This window comes from Podarcis melisellensis, assembly GCF_964234715.1.
Source record: "Podarcis melisellensis genome assembly, chromosome: 4".
Classification (NCBI taxonomy): Eukaryota; Metazoa; Chordata; class Lepidosauria; order Squamata; family Lacertidae; genus Podarcis; species Podarcis melisellensis.
In genome coordinates this window covers 45,053,205-45,072,164 of record NC_138531.1, presented here as the reverse complement: position 1 = coordinate 45,072,164, position 18,960 = coordinate 45,053,205, and the positions used below count along the sequence as shown (strand labels likewise).

The window sequence follows — 18,960 nt, the reverse complement described above, 5'->3', positions numbered from 1 at the left end:
CAATGGTTATTTTCCTGCTCCAGTGTTTTAATTTTTTACAATTGAGTATGTTATTTGGGCAAAGTGCCATGCAATTTTCACATTTCCTCTCAATATAATACAGCTTTCAGAATTGCTTTTAGCAACTGAATACAGTGCAGTTGGCTTAACAAAGATGCACTGGTGAATAGAAAGGATGAACAATTAACAGAAAGGGCTTCCCAGGGAGCTTAAAAAAAAAGGATTGTCACTTATTGTTTAGATGTCTATTAAAGTTAGTGACTCTTTCAAAGTTAACAAGAGACTCACACGCCTTGCATAAATTGAATAACAAGACAAATAAGGTTCCTGTAATTTTTTAGCAACAATGAGCCCCTATAGCCTACCTACCTTGTTATATTATCTCCTTGAGTGCAGTATTGCAGCTGTAGTGGTGAGCACTGTACTGTATTTATGGAAGGTGGTTTGGTTTCTTCATCGTCTTTTAGTTTCACTGATGGCAACAGAGTTATACAATATCTCGTCCCCACTCTTCTGTTGGTGAAAGTGTGATTTCATTGCATTTCATAAAGGGCTTTTAATGTAATGCAATGAAAGCACTTATGTTGGGTGACAGTTAGCTACCAGGCTAAATGCAAGGTTCTGGTTCTGGTGTTTAAAGCTATATACAGCTTGGGATGAATATATCTAAAAGATCGCCTCACCCCTTATTTTTATCCAGTCAACCACAGTGCTCAGAGGTGGGAGCTTCTGACAGATACCATCTCATCAGGAGGTCTGTTCTCCAGCTCAGCTGGCTAGAGCATGGTGCTGATGACACCAAGGTTGAAGGTTCAATCCCCATGTGGGACAGCTGTATAGTCCTGGACTAGATGATCCTCATTCTTCCAGACCTGCAATTCTATTATTCTGCACAATATAGGAATCAGGCCTTTAGTGTTGTGGCATCAGCCCTTTGGAATGCCTTCCCCTTAAATATCAGACAGGAGCCATCTCAGTTGCCTTTTTTGTTCCTTCATGAGATATTCTTCTTTCAACAAGCCTTTTATGTTGAGATCTTTCCCAGTCTGCATCTGTGTTGGAATTGCTTTTAAGATGCTTTCATTGTTTTATCACTTGTTGCTTGTCACCCTGGGCTTCTTTGGGAGGAAAGTCAGGATATAGATTTAATAAATAAATAAAGGTTCTTTTGTACTGTACACTGTAGATGGGCCTATTTCAAGTCCATGCCTTTTTCACCTGTTTTCTCACTTAAAAGTCTATCCCATCCCATCCACAATATGTTAAAAATAAATAATGTATACAAACTATCAAATTTAGATATTCATTCAAAAGAATGTTTTCCCCTCAAACTGCACATTTCTCATTGTACTTTCGATACATTTTTAAACCAATATTCACACTGGAATATTTTGGAAATATGGTGGATGAGCAAATACGATGTGTGAAATATGGGCGATAAGTGAATTTCAGTCTGAACATTAGTTCTGGAGGTACAGATCAGATCAATTCACAGTGTAATTCTCTGAGATCAAATTCAAGTATTCTTACTGGAAATGGCTTCCTTTTATCAAAAAGAGTAATAGGATTTGAAGGGCATTCCACATAAGATCCATCACACAGTGATTTATAATTAGCTGAAGCCATTTAAAGCAGTTTCAGTGTTATAAGTTAAGAATGACTACTCTGAATATTTGCTATGCTACTGCTTCTACTAATACTAAATTAAAATAATAAAGCTAAGCATTGGAAATGAGTATTTTCATTTGTTTCTTATAGTAAAAAATAATACAATAATTCACAATAATATGCATTTGTGAATGCTAGCAATAATTGTTGTTTCTAAGAGAAATAGTGTAAGTCTGAGTGAAAATAATTTTATTGCATACGACCTAAATGTGGTCCAAATATCTGCTTCACAGAAAGCTATATACACTTACCTATCAAACCTGCCTCATATAGGATATTAAAATATGGCATGACTATCAGGATCTGCTGGGTGGTGGGCTAGAACTGCAGTCCAAATGGCCATGGAATACACCCTGTGGAGAGGAATTCTGCATTTCAATCAGCTACTGAAGGTCACAAGCAGGCTGCCTGGAGTAAACTTGTAATTTATATATCAACTTAGCTAGCAGTTGGGACATGTCAGGGAGTGGGGGAATATCATGGGGTTTTTTTGTTTTTTGTTTACTCCAATTGCAAATATTGTACTATGAAGCACAAGAAAATAAAATGAACATTGACTTTTATCATAGAATATTTCATGGAAAGCTTGACGTTTACATCTTCCTATCCTATATATTGGGTGGAACAGACCAGTATTTAAATACCATTAAATACGGTGCTTTCTACACCTCTAAATATTCTTTTACTTTAAAAAAAAAAAACAAGATTTAGATTGGGGGAGGAGGGAATAAACTCTGAAAAATCTCCTTTGCAAAACTGATGTTTAAACAAATGCTTCCGTTTCATTAAAAGTAAATGGAGATAAGCAAAATAACACGTTACTGCAAAAAGGCAGATTAAAAAAAGTAATATATGAGAGAGAGAGAGAGAGAGAGAGAGAGAGAGAGAGAGAGAGAGAGAGAGAGATGACTATGGGGGAAGGGCAGAGTTCTTACTGTAGAACACTAATACTGTAGTCTTTACGAATCCTTGACATGCACCTTTCTAGGATGATGCAAACACATTTCAATGTTCTGATGCTAAAAAATACATTACAAGTATCAGACAAAACTGCTTTGCAAATATTGGCTACAGCCTGTGGTTAGTGTGGAGGCAGCTTAAACACAAGTCCTTATTTGGCCAACATGGTGTGGCCTAGCCAGAAAAAGAACAAAGGAGCAAAGCAGTTACATTTTCCTCTTCAGGAGGTTGCATTCCCACGCAGTCGTGGTAAGCCATAGTTTGGCTTATAAAGTCATGCAAACCAGGTCACTGTGTTGTATTTATTTCATAATTGTATAATGTTGTGTGTTACTGTTTGAAAGCAATATCTTTCTAATTTACATGTAATGCCTGGAAAGTCCTCCTCTTGTACAATCTAATACAGTGTGAGTACTGAGGAAATAAAATGAATTCAAGGGTAAAACTGATTTTCTAAGTAAAATATGTTTTTCTATGTAATTGGAAATCAACTAATGTATCATATACAGGGCAACTTCTAGATTTACCGGTATGTTCATATAGTTACAAAGCCCTCATTTGAGTGGGGGGGGGGGGAATCAATTTTGAAGGCAGATCCAGAGAGACCTATATATACCTCAAATCACCTTTATGTTTTTCATAAAATTAATGCAAAATTTATATATATATGGAGCAAACCTTAGCTGTTCTGGAGACTGAGAATTTGTCTTCATTCAAGTGGGACAATCTCATAGTTCACTCTGGCATAGCAAGCAGTGCATGAAAAAGGCATTTATATCAAGCCTAAGTAAATATTGTAAATTCCCTGGAGAAGAATTTCTCTTTTGGTGTTAAGAAATCCAATATTTATTTAGTTTTTCATGCTGTTCCATACTACCTGGAATTAACACTTATTATTTTAAGAATTTCAGGTACTATAGTTCTGGATGTATAGTTGACATGTTTTCGAGCCTTAAGGAAATATTCCTAAATTTGTGAAACTCTTCCTCAGATGTTGTCTGGCTCTCTTATGCTTTTGAGACCAACTCTTATTTTGCTTCTCACAATATTGAGATGAAAGTAAACTATTACTTCTCCACAACCATCTTTGCATTTTCAGAATGAAGTTTGACCTTCCTTAATCTTTCCATAGGCCTCTCAATATTACTTTGAGAGAATAAATCAGCTTTAAAAGGCAAACTGAATATCAGCATCTGTGAAACAAGTATAAATATTCTGAAGCTCAGGGCATCCCACAAGTTAACAGGATTGTATCAATTGCTGCCATTCTGCTTGTACAACAGAATTCCACTTGTACAATGGAAACACCTGCCCTTATCCCCTTCAGTCTCCTGCACACCCTGAAAATCTGCTCCAGAACATTGGAGCATGATTGAAAAGATGAGAGGAGAGGAGAGGAAAGTTCTGTTGTGTGAGTGGAATGCTGCTCATACAGCATTGGATACAATCACATATACAGAATAATACTGTGCTATAGCATCCTGCATTTTCTCAGAGCCAGTTCCTTTGTTACACATATATGGAAAAGAGAAGCACTTCTGCAGGTAGCTTGGGCATGTGGATACTTCCTCTCATGAGACCTGTGAGCTCTGATGGTTACCTGGTCTCATAGATCTCACAGGTAAGACTGTTCAGTCGTACTTTATATAATACAGTCTAAAAGTGGGAAGTAACCCAAACAATTTGTGCTTCTTCTTTCTTCAGTTATATGCCATTTTTGAGCTGGCACTATGTAGTTTTTGATACAGGGAAAAGAAGGCGATATAGACAGAACTGTGTCTCATAAGATATGTTGATGCAAGCCTGCAGTTAGGAATGTACAACACAGCAGTGGTTAAAAAACCGAGTGCTATTAGTGTTAAATGAGGGCAATCAAAAAGATTATGCATATTCAAAATTATGATGAGAGAATACAGTATGCTTTGTACAATTTTTAAACAATAAATATTAACTGATATTTTCACTTTTCGAAGTGGCTCAGTTATTGTAGTTTCAGATGTACCAATAGATTTATCAACATTCTGAAAATATTTCCATTTGGATGTAAAAAGCAAAAGTAGTTGTGTTGGTGCAGAAGAAAACCCCCCACAATCCATACTTGGGCAATACCTTTATTAGGACTAACCAAAATGTCCTTAAATCAGGGCAAGCTTGACATTTTTGGTTGATCCTGATAAAGCTATTGCCCAACCATGAATTTTGGGCTATAATGATATGTACTTAATATCCCTGAGATTTATCTCAGCACTTTGCAAAGTCTGCTATTTAGGACCTTCTATAATAAATTCAGAAGAGAGTTTAGTTGATCAGAAAGATGTAATTAAACTTGCACAATGCACCCCTATATAGCTTTTATACTGAAAATACTATTCCAATATGTTAGCATCTTGATTCAGACTGTGATTTGCAAAGCTTAAAATACTGGGAATCTGCCTTGCATAGCACATTTATCCAATTTAAGATGACATGATTTAAGCAACTTCTGGAACGAGCATATGCCTATTTGGCTATCTGAAGCTTCTTGCTTCCCTAGAAAGAGTTATGTGGGGTCCACCTTGGGATTTTGTAGAATAGTTGCCCTAAGGCTGTTGTACTTATTTCAACAACTTAAAGTCGAGCTTGTTCTCTTAGACAATGGTTTATCTATTGGATAGTGAAATGGTGCCAATTTTTGCCCTTTGTTCACCACCTTTTTTAATATGCATTATTTTCCCATTGCATCCTTACAGTACAAGCTCAATACATTTTGTTGCCTGACTCAATTAAAATGTGGTCTTGGCTAAATCCAGTACCTTACTTTACAATTCAGGCAATAATTTCTGTCTCTAACTCCTGCACTCATTGCACAGCCTAAATTTGACTTTATTGGCAGAACCAGCATCCCTATCCAGTTTCAGTGTCACCAGTGACCCAGATTCTTGAATAATAAAAAATTGTATATGCTCTTAAAATCACTTTGAAGTTTCTGATTTACATTCAGGAGATGAAGGACTTCAGAGCAGTGTACATGGAGTGGTGTTCTCTGTGTTGTGGTGGTGGGATGTGTGTGTGAGTCATGTATATGAGCTGAAAATTGGGAGTGGAGTAGAGCATCCTTACACATCTGCTAGCCCAGTGTTTCCAAAGTCAGTAGGGACACAAGTATCAACCAGTTCTCAAATGGTAAAATGAGAGTGCTAGGATTCACTACTAGAAACTATGCATCTGATGTTCATGGGAAATGGACTGTTACAGCATTATAACAAGAGGTACATAGGAAAACTGCCGTCTAATGCATGATAAGAGACCCAATCCAATTTCTACATCCTGGCACTAGTTACTAAAACAGATTATGTTGCCTAACAAATGACAACAGACCTGGTTGGAAGTATGCACTTTCGTGATTCCCCATCACTCCCTACTTTCCTGGTTTATATTGTCATCTACTGTACACACCTAAAGGACCAAACAGAAACGGTGTAAGATTATACAAAATAATGGCACAAGCTCATGGCTTAGCTGACCTTACCCTTGCTAACTGTTGCAGTTTTGTGTGTGTCCCCCACCTTATTATTTCCCTTTCCCTTTTTGCACTTTGACATGATGTTTGTAGCTGGCATTGTATTGTTATCAAAATTTTAAGAAAAATTATTGAAACATCAACAATGGGGTAAAGAGAGATGTGTGAACCAGTCTTTAATGTGTAGTCAGTGTGTAAAATTCAGTCCGTAGTTAAAATTTAGCAAAAAATCAAAAGAATCTTAATAGTTAACACAAGTTAATTTTTGAATTCCAGATGAAAATCTTGAAATATAAACTCAGATTTTGGAACTAGAGCTAATCCTTGTGCTGAAAAACTTGGCACATCTACGTAGCACTTTCAGGAGAGCTTTCCATGTTAGGATTTCCCATCTAGCTTGTATGTTCTTTATTTATAGATTTATATGACTATGCTGCTAGGAAAAGTCTGCAGAAGCCCCATACGCACCTACTCCTCTCACCTTTCACGGTCTCAGAACCATAGTCATTAATGTCCCATAGTTAGCCATCATAGTTAGCCAGATTTACATTTTTGGAGAAGTAAGATAAAAATGCCCTACTATATGAAGCATTAAATATCACAATCAAATGAATTAGCAGGATATGTTTATTATGGTTGTATAATTTGAGGTGGGGTGCTACAAAATGATACACTGTTTATATATTACTATTTTTTAAGTGCAGTGACCATTTTTTGAAACTAAAGGAAAAATTCTGTTGTATATCTATACCAGCAAACAGTTCGTGAGGAGACAACTGTTGTGATGACTGAAGGTATGACTGTGGAAACCTCTTATGTGCCTTCTGCATACCTGGCAGAAATCCTTCGGCTTCTGCAAGCTTTGTCTGATGTTGAAGACCTCCTTAATTCTCCCAGTCTGCAGGGGAGGGACTGTGAGGATCTTGTCAGACAAGAAGAGTGCCTCATGGTAAGACTCAAACAATTTGAATAATTTGAATAATAATTTGAAGGTAATGTACCATTGCACAGTGATATAGTTCACAAAAGCTTATACCATAAGGTGCCAGAAGACTCTCTTGCTTCTCCTTTGGTCAGTTTTTTTCTTTAATTTTCTCTCTTGGCATTAAAAAACACACCAAAAACCAATTTCCTAAACTAGGTTGCAGTCCTAACTCCACTTACCTGAGAGTTAACACCATTAAAAGGGCTTAGTCCCAGGTAAATGGGGTTAGGAAATACAGGCCATATCTAACGCAACAGCTCTGCTAGTGCAAGGGACTCCCATATGAGCAACAGAAATTACTCTCCTGTCCCCATCATTTTCCTATGCCCTTAACATCAGCTTTGGATTGTTGGCGGACCACCGTAGGAGATTTGGGGGCACACAGGAAGAGGACAGCAAACCTTACTAGTTCAGCATGAGATACACACTGAGTTAAAAAATGAAATTTAAACAAAAACTAGAAAGAGGACAAATGTACAGAAACAACTATGCAAAGCAGTGGCAACAAAACGTCTTTAGGCAATTTTAAAGGGTTTTTTTTGTTAGTAATAAAAAAGAAAATATATAAATGTCAATGTAACAGTAGTGTATATATCCATAAAGAAATGATAAACAATACAGTACAAAGTTATTTGGTATTAAATCAGCCCATAATCATTTTATTTTATGTTGCTCCTAATATATTATTCAATATTTTCTTGAATCTTACGCCCAGATTACTTTTTAAAGTGTATCATGACCTTGTTGTTGCTATTCTTCACTAAAAAACAATTACTCTTGCTGATGAGGTTAGATTATGCAAAAATTAGATATTATATAAATTACTGTTATTTGGTCCTTTACTGTTATGTGTTTTCCATGTTGTCAACTGTATTGGTCAGAGAATCAATGGCCCAGCAAAAGGATTAGTAGCAGATGAATGGATCCCCATTAGTACTCTTTAATGTCACACATTTGCGCATCTTAGTATGAATTATTTCCATAACCAATCACTTGTTATTCCACATGTATTTGATATTATTGTAGCTGACACCAACTTTAATGATACTGATTAACATGGTTACAAGTAACTATTGCTGTAGGTTTAATTTAACTGAACTATTAAAATGTCAAGAGATGGTAGTTGTGGGCACAGTTCCATCTTCCTCCGAAATAAATCTATCACAGTAGCCAAATAGATCTTACAGATTCATATGCTTTCGTAAGGGATATAGTTTTGATCTGAGCTTCGTAATGAATGAATATTTATTTCCTGGTAAAATCATTCATCATTGTCATTATCCTGGCATAAAAATACTGTAGAAACATGGCACATAAATTGTATAGCTGCTGGTTGGAGAAGGTTTAAAATTAAATTGTGGTTGATTTTTTATCCCTAGTAGATTCACATGAATCAAATTTCAAGACAGTAGTAGGTAGAAGTATGTTTTAAAGTCTTTTGTTAACTGTTTTGGATAGCATGTTTAATTAATACCCTTTTATGGGAAACTGAAACTGGTCCCGAGTTAGTCTCATCAATAGCCATCAGTTGCAGCCAAGGTTATGGAATCAGCTTAGAGACCCTGGTTTCCATAGAACCTAATACATGGCCCTATGAGGACCAAGTTTCAGGTTGTCTGCAAATGGGATTCTGCTGATCAACCATTGAATCTGCAGTCCTGTTGTTCACAGTAGTGGAAGGTGACAGAGGCAGACTGATCAGGCCCAATGTCATCATGTAGCCAACTGGAGTCCCACCCTCTCTCTGCTCTCAGAATGCCCTGATTTGGGACTTTCCTCTGGAATGAATACCGCCAGTGAGCTACCTGCCTTCCCACACATTTGGTGGCCGGCAAGAGGCTAACTGAGTCTAAAGAGCTAGGCAAAGGGACATCTCCACCTAATCTCTCCTGCACTGTGTAAGGGGTTTTTGGATTCTTAAGTGAGAACATAAACCAAGCGGGCAAAAATAATGGCAGTAACCGTTCCATCCTTATAAATATACACAGTATATTGCTATGGTATATATCAGAGGCAGATTTAGGGGAGTGTGAGTGGTTTGGTCATACTGGACAACTGTGATGAAGAATGGAAGGCGAGAGACAGGGGTGCTGAATTTGGGCATTGCACAGGCTGCTGATGAAATTTGAGACCCCTTGATCTGCCCCTCTCTCTCTCTCTCTCTCTCTCTCTCTCTCTCTCTCTCTCTCTCTCTCTCTGTGTGTGTGTGTGAGAGAGAGAGAGAGAGAGAGATCCAGAATCTTCTTCCTGAAAGAACCAGCCATCAGTCTTCATGTTCCCCCGTAGTGTAGTGTTAACATTGTGCTCTTCCTATAGTTGCTCATTGTTTTCCTGTGCATTATATCCTCATAGCAACACTGTGACATATGTTAGACTGAAAAATAGTGAGTTGCATGCAAAAGGTACATTCCTCTGACAGTGACTGGCCTAAGTGATCATTCAGTAAGTTTCATCAGTGAATAGTGAACCTAGGCTACTCAATTCTAGTAGAACATTTCTAGGTTGGTGGTTTACTCAATCATTGATAAATCAGGCCAGGAATACGTTAATAAATGTTGTTTTCCATAAGGATTATTTCTGACAGCACATAGCATTTGTAGGTGAATAGAAATCTCCACTAAAAATGTCAATTCCAGATAATTATAACCCTTTGTCTCTGCCTTGGCTGTGATTTTTGTCCTTATCCCCAAAGATTATATATGTAAATCCACCAGTTCTCCTTAGGAATCCTCACCATTTCTGTTTATGCTAGATATTCATTAATCACTCTAAACCTTTCATTCTCCCAGCAAGAATGCATACATAATCCTCTTTAAATGTGCTGGATTTATGAAAGTTGTAGCAAATATTATGATTCATAGTTCTAGTACATATTTAAGACTGCGATTAAGTAGTGGATCTTTTTCTCTCATTCATGAATGGTACAAGCTGTGCTTCTCTCATTTATGATATCAATATAAAAACTGAAATATGATTACAGATTTGGTATTCATTCCAGAACAATGCCTCATCCTGTAGATATTTTGTTTTCTAAAAATATATTTGCATTTTTGTAAAAGAAATGCACATCTGGATTCTATCAAATAAGCCTAGGAAAGAACTGAGGAACTCAATTTTAGAAATGAAGTCTAAATGGTAAAGTTTAAAATAGCCCTTCCCCGTAGCTGAGCAAAACCCAATTAACCACAATCCATAGAACCAATGTGAATGAATACACTTTCCAACCTGATTTGGATGCTTGGCACACAAATTTCTGAAAAGTCAAATTACTAGAGAATGTTGTTCTTAACTGTCAAAGAGAGGCAAATTTTAGAAAACAAAAATAAATGGCCATCAAAATTCCTTTGATTTGATTTCACTTTCAAGAGCAATGAAATTGATACAGTTCCCAAGTGCTATTGCCACTTCATCTGCTAATGGGCTTCTCTAAGCCTTTCCTTCTTCATTCTTAAAATGAAATCAGAACGCACTTTTCCTAGCCAGTTTACAATCACACTGATGGCATCTAAGGCATATTTCTGCTCTTCAAATACATGCCTGCCTGAGGAGAGCCAGTGCCCGCAGTGCCAGTGGCTGGCCACTGAGGGTGGAAGGAGAAGGAGGAGAGGAGGAGGAGGAGTTTGGATTTGATATCCCGCTTCATCACTACCCAAAGGAGTCTCAAAGCGGCTAACATTCTCCTTTCCCTTCCTCCCCCACAACAAACACTCTGTGAGGTGAGTAGGGCAGAGAGACTTCAGAGAAGTGTGACTAGCCCAAGGTCACCCAGCAGCTGCATGTGGAGGAGTGGAGACGCGAACCCAGTTCCCCAGATTACAAATCAACCGCTCTTAACCACTACACCACACAAGTTCTCCCACTGAGGGTGGGAGCTGAGAAGGGCACCCAGCAGAACTGGTGCCAGGATGGGGGCACAGATAGTGGCAGGGAGAAGGTGCCTCCTGCCCCATTGGTCAATCAAAGGCTGCCTTCCCTTGCTCCAGCAGTAGCCCGGAGCAAGAAAAGGCCAATCTATTTATCTATTTTGTGGTGACCTGAGTAAATATGGTTGCACACGAGTACGGAGTGCATAAGGGGTGCATTTACTTACACATGCATTCTCTCTCTCTCTGACACACACTCACACACAGAACGTTAAACAAGCCATTTCTCCTTTGCCTCTTATATTGGACCTTTCCACTAAACCTCTCCACCAAAACTCCCCTCGCTTTTCTTTTACTCCCCAAGTCCATTAATTCCCTCACACACACACTCCAGGGCTATAACTCCCTCACACTACATCCCTAGTATCTTCTTTGAATTACTACTCACAGCTTCACCTCTCATACAATCTCAGGCCTATATTCATTATTCAATCAAGAGCTAGAAGTATTATACGTCTGCTACATATTTTAGACAAAAGCTTGCTGCTTCTTTTCAATTGTGTCTGATATTCTCTTTTCATCTTTTATGTTGCTTAACATGGCATTGCAGAAAATTAAAGACAGCCTAGGGAGATACTCAGGACAGATTGAAGTTATTCGCAATAAGAAGACTGCAGTTTTAAAAAGTGCCACACCTGGAGAAGCTGGAAGGATACAGGAAAAGCTGACACAGCTTACTTACCAGTGGGAAAAAGTTAACAAGATGTATCAGGACCGACAAACGTAAGTAACTTATTTACAGTAGTTCATTATCTTAACAAGCCTCATTAGTATTTGGCTTACATTGTGTAGTGGCACCTTTGAATATTCTCTGTGGAAAATATTTTGCTGATTTCAGATTGAATCTGTCTTAATATGTGGATGGTCTTGGTATTTCTCTATGGATAATGTATTGATACAATCATTTGACTAAAACTAGATTAATGCACCTCATTTGCAACCAAGCTAATATAGATATCTTCCTCAATAAAAAGGCTATTGTTTTTCTTACTTTTGGGATGATAGAATAATAAGAAAAAAAGGAGGAGTGGGTTTGGAAAAGTAGTTCGGGTCTAGCTGTCACTCTTAAGACATAGCAGTTTCTTTTGTGATAGAAGCCACTGTGTACCTGTAATTATTTAATTATAAATGGTGCTTTTGGAAGCACTCTATAAAATATGCACACATTGTTGCAATCATAGTGAATTTTGGTGGAAGGAGTTGGGTGAAAAGAAGGCTGTATCTTTATTGAGATTAATCATGACTGCAAATAGTTTGGCAATGTATCATGAGGAACTTGAGAACGGTATTGAGGAAGTCCAGTGATAACCCAGGCCAACTGCAAGGTAAAACATTGAGGCAGAAGAAAGCAGAGGCCAGTGCAGTTTGGCCATTGTTGCCTTTAAGCCACCATTGCTTTCTATGGTGGGAAGTGCACCAAACCTCAAGGTTTCTTCATGAAACCCTGCCTAGTTTAGTGGATTATAGAAGTCTCTTCCCAGTCTAAGTCTAAGTAAGACTGGAGTACCCGGCTGCTGTAAAGGCATGTTGCAACATGAGAAGTACAGATGTCTGAATACAAATATCCTGCTGGTGTGCTTGCACCATGCAGACCTTGCAACCACCGTGCCCCTTCCCTTCTTCCTCCTGGTAAGCTACAGCAACACTGGTGACATGAAGTCAGTTAAGAACTGCTGCCCTGGCCTAGTACCTCCTCTGTCTGTATATATGATGTGTGAATGGAGCTATTAATGTTGGCTTCTTTGTACTAAATGTGGTCCATGATATCATGGTACTCATGTCATGTGGCACAGTATTTTCTATGGCAGACAAGATAATCTATTGATGAGAATCTAAAGTAGCCCTAAAATGTGAATACTATTAATTAAAATGTGGTTGGTGGATTTAAATTTTGGTTTTAGAAGCGGTGGCGCTCTCCTCCCTTGTGCTTTCAGATTCAATTTTTGTGTTAGTCACTTTAGTGTACATATATATTTTTGAATTTCAGTACAATATCTTGTGTTGAAATGTTTTTCAAAGGAGTAAACACAATAAAAAGGGACACACTCTTAAATTTAATTGCCATTATTCAAAGGCAAAATTCTATAGCAGCAGCAGGGGCTATATTGTTTCAATATAGGAGTGGTTTTTCAGAAGTGTTTAGTGTTTGCATTTTGTTGTATGAAACTTTGATGTGCTTTTGGCGAGCAAGGGTAGTAATCAGTGTAGAATATAATAATAAGAGAATATTGTTTCACCATTGAACAACAAATATTTAACACATCTAAGAACAACTTTATATCAGATGAACTGCAAATTATATTCCACACTGTAGATGTGCATAGAAGTGTATTTTATTAAAATGCAATCTGTATCTAGCTCTTGTTTTGGTTCATTCTTTGATATTTCTCTTCCCCTGCTTTCTCCCAGTGTGATACATTAAACAGCTAACCTTGTATTGGCTTCCTTTAGCTCATTTAGGCTGTAATCCTAGAAAAACTTGCCTGAAAGTAAGTCTCATTGAGTTTTCTTCTGACTAGACATGCATAGGAATGCATGAAATGACTACAGGACTGAGCTGAGAAGATAATTTGGAACTGGGGAAAATATGCCATTAATTCCCTATATGTCATTGCTGTTTGGCCTCCTCTTCTAAAGCGCAACTTAGAGACAGATGTATGATCTGGGAAGGTTTCCAGGTTCTCTCTTTGTGTGTGTTTCCCCCTTTTTAAATTAGACAACTTGGCATTGTCTGCATTATGCAGGATTCTTCTGTTTGTCTCTGTGCCATCTGTGGCAGTGAAAATGAGTTATATTTGCCTCACATGGTGAGGTGCTCACCAAGAGAATAACAATGTTTTCTCAAAGCTTAGCCTCAGACACATTTTTGCTCTCTGCTAAACAAAAAGGAATTCTGTGATTTATATTATTATCATCACCATCACCACCACCACCATCATCATCCCTCTTGCTAGATTCCTCGGGCAGTCTGCAAGGGCGGGGGCAGCAAATCTAGGAAGTAGGGCTTTTGGCTCAGCCTTATTTATTGAATATACATTATTTAAACCCTCTTGCCCAGATAACACAAAAACTGTAAACCCTGATTCACCCCTTCCCAAAAATACCCTACCCAAAATACCTCCAGGACTGATTTTGTTGATCTAGTAGTTACTCTAGCATATCATATGGTGATCTAGCATATCATATGGATGTGTTACCGCTGTCACGTGCTGACAGCTTCTAGCAGCCACAGATAAGAGTTGAGTGCAGGGTGGGGACCAAGGATGGTATAAGGTATGAGCCATTTGCGGAGGAAGGGGGTGCGGTTCGCCCCGGGTGTCATCCCTGAGGGGGGGTGACATTGCTGTCCCATCCCCTGGGATGCTTGCCCTGCCCCCAGGTGCACAGTATGTGCGCTACTCTGGGTGCCAGAGCAGCTAGCTCCGCCTCTGGTATGAGCAAAGCCAGTCCTGCCACTAGGCATGGAGAGGCCACTATGTCAGGTTGCAGAAGTCCTCAAGCTGGCACCTCTGTGGGCTCCCAGTCTAGCTCGCCACCTCTGTCAAAAGTGGAGAAGTGGAGCCAGCATCAGTGCCAATTTGGGATAAGATCTCACCTCAAATTGCATAAGATCTTGCACTATTTTGATCTCACCCCAAGTTGGTGTTGATGGCAGTGGTTCTTCTCTGCCAGCAGTGGATGCAGCAGATTGCACAGGGCAGGAGGTGGTGGTGGCAGAGTAGGCGGTGCAGGCGGTGGCAGCAGTGGCAGGGCAGCACTCAGGTGGTGAAACAAGACATGCCACCCCTGGGTATGAGGCAGAGATTCTGTGCTCATTTTTTAAAATTGAAAATGCATTAAATTGCATGGCGATATTCCAAGTAAAGGTTCTTCATACTGGAGCACAAGAATATTAATGTATGTATGGGCTCTTGCCATCAGCACATGAAAGGGTCTTACCAAGATGCAAAGCAAAATGCAGTTTATTTCTTAGCTGACTGTTAACAAAGTAAGTACCAGAAGACACTGAAGCATAAAATGTTAAATTGCATGAACTTTCATTTTGTTTTCTGGTTTAATCTTTTTCTCGCCATAGTGTCACTTTTGCTGTCACTATTTTACTGGGCTGTTCTGGAACGTGGCCGTGTCCCTGAAGCCATCTGTGTTTTTCTGAGAATCATCTGAGCTGCACAGAAATGCTTGGGAAAACGGAGATTAAGGCAGACAATATGGCCTCTAGCACTTCGCTTCTAGTTATAAGAAGTGGAAGTATCATTACAATTCTGCCCTTGAGACATGGATCAAGAACCTTGCCAACATGCATTTTTGATGTTTAAACTTCAGGATTGGTTTTAGAAGCTGTGGCGCTCTCCTCCCTTGTGCATTCAGATTCAATTTTTGTGTTAGTCACTTTAGTGTACATATATATTTTTGAATTACAGTACAATATCTTGTGTTGAAATGTTTTTCAAAGGAGTAAGGAATTAAGCATATAGGTGATTCCATTCTAGTGAGCAAATACAATAACATCAAAATATCAATGAGTGAGTGAGACCCTTTTATTTGCTTCTCCTTTTCCTGTCAAAAAAAGCATTGCTGTTTCTCTGTACTGGTCTGACTATTATTTCATAATAGTTTTCAACATGTAGGCCAATTAGTTTGTTTCTGGCAATTGCCACCATCCCATTCTACCAAAATAAACAGGCTAGTTGACAAACCATCAGTTTGTTAAATAAAACAAATGCAATCTGAAGAATACTGTTGGTTTTATGCTACAGATTATTGCATTTTCAGTGCACAGCAAGACTGGCATAATGAGGTCAGAGTGGGCACCATAATTCACCAAAGGTAAATACTTAGCTTATATTTTGTGGTCAAATAGCAGCAAAATGTGATTAACAATTAGAATTGTCAACAAAATTCATTATTCCTTTGTTTGGAATACAACCTTTAGTACAAATTTCCAATCTGATGCAAGAATTAGAAGCCTATATTGCTAATACTTCTCTGCTTCAGATTGTAATCTGAGATGGAAAAGAACTTTCCGCTGTATTCTGCCTCATAATAACTCACTCATTTCCAGTGCCTCTCCATACCTGGCTATTGTAGATGCAGCTACTGCAGGAAGTAGGCTTCTCTTTCCCCCTCCCTGGGTGCATATGGATCACTACTACAGCAGCAACCCATGTGTTGGTGCCTTTGAAAATGCATGGGCTCCTACTGCCTTAGGAGTTAAATATTTTTCCAAGAGAGACAGGGAAGAAAGAAGGTATTACATAGGAAGTGGGACCAGTAACTTGAAGATACGACCATCAGGTTAAGTTCTACTTCCATGTATTTGTTCTACAGCTGGAGGGGAATGCATGGCAGGAGAGACCCACCTGTGCATTCTACAGACACTATCCTTGTGTTCAAAATCACCAATCCCAACCCTAATCATTATAGGGGTTGGCTCATCTCCATTGTCCTTCATTCCTTAGAGTTGTGCCCTAATCTCAAACCTACTTTGATTATCTGTTTCCTTGTAAAACATGAATTAGCTCTCCCCTTCCAGGTGTCACCATCTTGTATCTGTTCTGTCGGCTGCTGCTTTTACACAAGTTACTTCAATGACTAAATCTTCTTGTGAGCTACTGAAGGCACTGCCTCATTACGTTACTATTTTATTAATCATAATGTCAGGGAAAGATATGGAATCATTTGGCTTGGTGAATAAGCTTTCTTTGCTATTTCTAAGTGCTTGTGGTCCAGGAACAACTACTATACGAAACAGCATCATGAGATTCTTTGCGAGATGGTGGGCTGGTGCTCTTAACTGATGCACCAGCCATAACCTATGCCAATTCCCCAAAAGGCTTCTCCTTGCCAACAGACATCACAGTAATCTTAACTGGATTGAGGCTAAGCCATGTGGCTGATTTCCAGGCCCTTCTTAACCATGCCAAAAATGGAGAAAGCATGGAAGCAGAAAAATCGGATAGTAAACAGGAAAAGATTCATTGATATGCAGTCAGATAGCAATCTTGCCCAAATCATTTATGCAGATACAAATCTGAGAATTTGTTTCTAATTGCAATGTTAGTGCTTGCTTCCACTAATTCATCTGTGACAGACTTTCCCCCTTTCTTTCTAAAAGACTTGGTGCAGGATATAATTTGTTGGACTGCCACACACCCAGCTTTCCTTATTTTCAATGCTTTATGAATATTAAATAGTAGCAGTTATATGGCATGCTAGGCATATAATAGTTTAAGATGAAGGAATAGGAGTGTCATATTCTAATTATTGAACTTATTTGTTGTAACTGAATTTGTTCTTGTGGGGACTAAGAATATTAGATCAGAAAATATGTTTATAGGTTAGTCATTGGTGATTTGGATTTTTTTCTTTTCACTAGCACTATGTTTTCCTTATATTAATAGTTGCATGAGCTAATCAAATCCCATGTTTTGTCTTCTTCATACTGGTACCTCAATAAGATGCACATTGTGTTTGACTCTTGCTTACTTGGAGAAACTTTATTCAAAAGTTATGTGTTTTGTCCTTATCTAAAAATTTAAATCCCTTTTTAAAAAAATTTGAAAATTGGTATATTTTGTTCAGTTGTTCAGAAATTTTACAACAAGGTTGGGGACACTGGCCCTTCAAGAATGGGGTAAATACAACTCCCAGCATCCATTATCATTGACCATGCTGGTCATGAGGGCTAGACACCAGCAACATCCAAGACTATCCAGGAAAAAACCCAATCTTACACCGATGGAGCCTGTTCTAATTGTAATGTGGGTGGGTAGGTGCATTAAGCTGCAATTAGGGTTGCCATACATCCAGGATTTCCTGGCCGTGCTCTCTTTGGGGGGCCAGTACCCCCATCTACAGAGATTTTTGCATTTTGGTTTAAATGTCCACAAGTAAGCCCTACCTTTATGCATCACCAAGGACTAAGCCCTGTTGAACTCAATGGAACTTGCTTCTTAATAGACATGTATGGGATTGCAGTGTTAGTCATTGAATCAGAACAGCAGTAGGTTCCCCCCCCCCCCCCAGCCTGTGGGTCTCATTCTCTTATGAGCAACCTTCCGAGGGGGGTGTGTGGCATGCCAGTGATGGATGGGGTGAGAGGCAAAGGTGGACAGAGCAATGAATATGAAATTTACATTTGTACATTAGTCTGGTTCCCCTCACCCCCCCACTCCCACCCACCCCTCTCTCTCTCTCTCCTCATACAACCTCTGTTTTCTATCCATACATGCAAAAAACATTATCAGACTTCAAGAACAGAAACCAGACAAAAACACACAAGAAGGGTATAAACCAGGACCAGTATGGCCTGGAGAGAGTACGTGTGGCTAAGGAGGGGGGTATGGCCTTGGAAGAGATCCAAGGAGCAGATAGAGAGTAATGAAGGGTCATATTTGACCCCTAAGCTTGAGGTTATCCATCACAGTGGTGGACTAATGTTCAGCTAGACATTGCAGAATGAGTGGGTTGTTATTGTCAACAATGGGGCTGTAAATTGTTTAGACAATACAACTGTAAATAATACTGCTTCCCCTGTGGATAAACTTTACTTTACAAAAAGATGCAGTGATTTTGTAACCTTATGTTCATTTCACAATCTGCATTAATCTTTCTCAGCTCTGCCTGATGCAACTGTAAGAGACTCATAAATGTCACACCACGTTTTTAACTCTCATAGCTTCATATTTATGTCTCAAACAAAGCCAGTTATTTCTTTATCACCTAAAGAAAATATTTTATATTATTTAAGACTGTGAATTTATAAGTGGGATTAAAAAAAATAGAATTGCAGGGAATCCTTGGATACAATGAAAAACAATTTCTTATGTCAGACTTGATTTGCTAGTCAGGTTTTTTTTAGCAGGGTTTCATCTTCATCAGTTTTGCTGTTTTAATAAAAGTCTTGGCAGATAGTAAGCTGTTGA

General features: G+C 38.7%; 1 protein-coding gene across 11 annotated transcripts in view; it reads left to right on the top strand.

The window, feature by feature from the left end:
• DMD (dystrophin) overlaps window positions 1-18,960 on the top strand; it is a 1,007,479-nt gene that overhangs the window by 495,523 nt on the left and 492,996 nt on the right. For 10 of the 11 annotated variants that reach the window (XM_081908923.1, XM_081908930.1, XM_081908919.1 and 7 more), the window contains 2 exons: window positions 6,882-7,076; window positions 11,586-11,758. The exons of the other annotated variant lie outside the window; for it this stretch is intronic. In XM_081908923.1, the coding sequence (XP_081765049.1) occupies window positions 6,882-7,076; window positions 11,586-11,758 (368 nt within the window). The remainder of the gene's footprint in view (window positions 1-6,881; window positions 7,077-11,585; window positions 11,759-18,960) is intronic. 11 annotated transcript variants of the gene reach the window in all.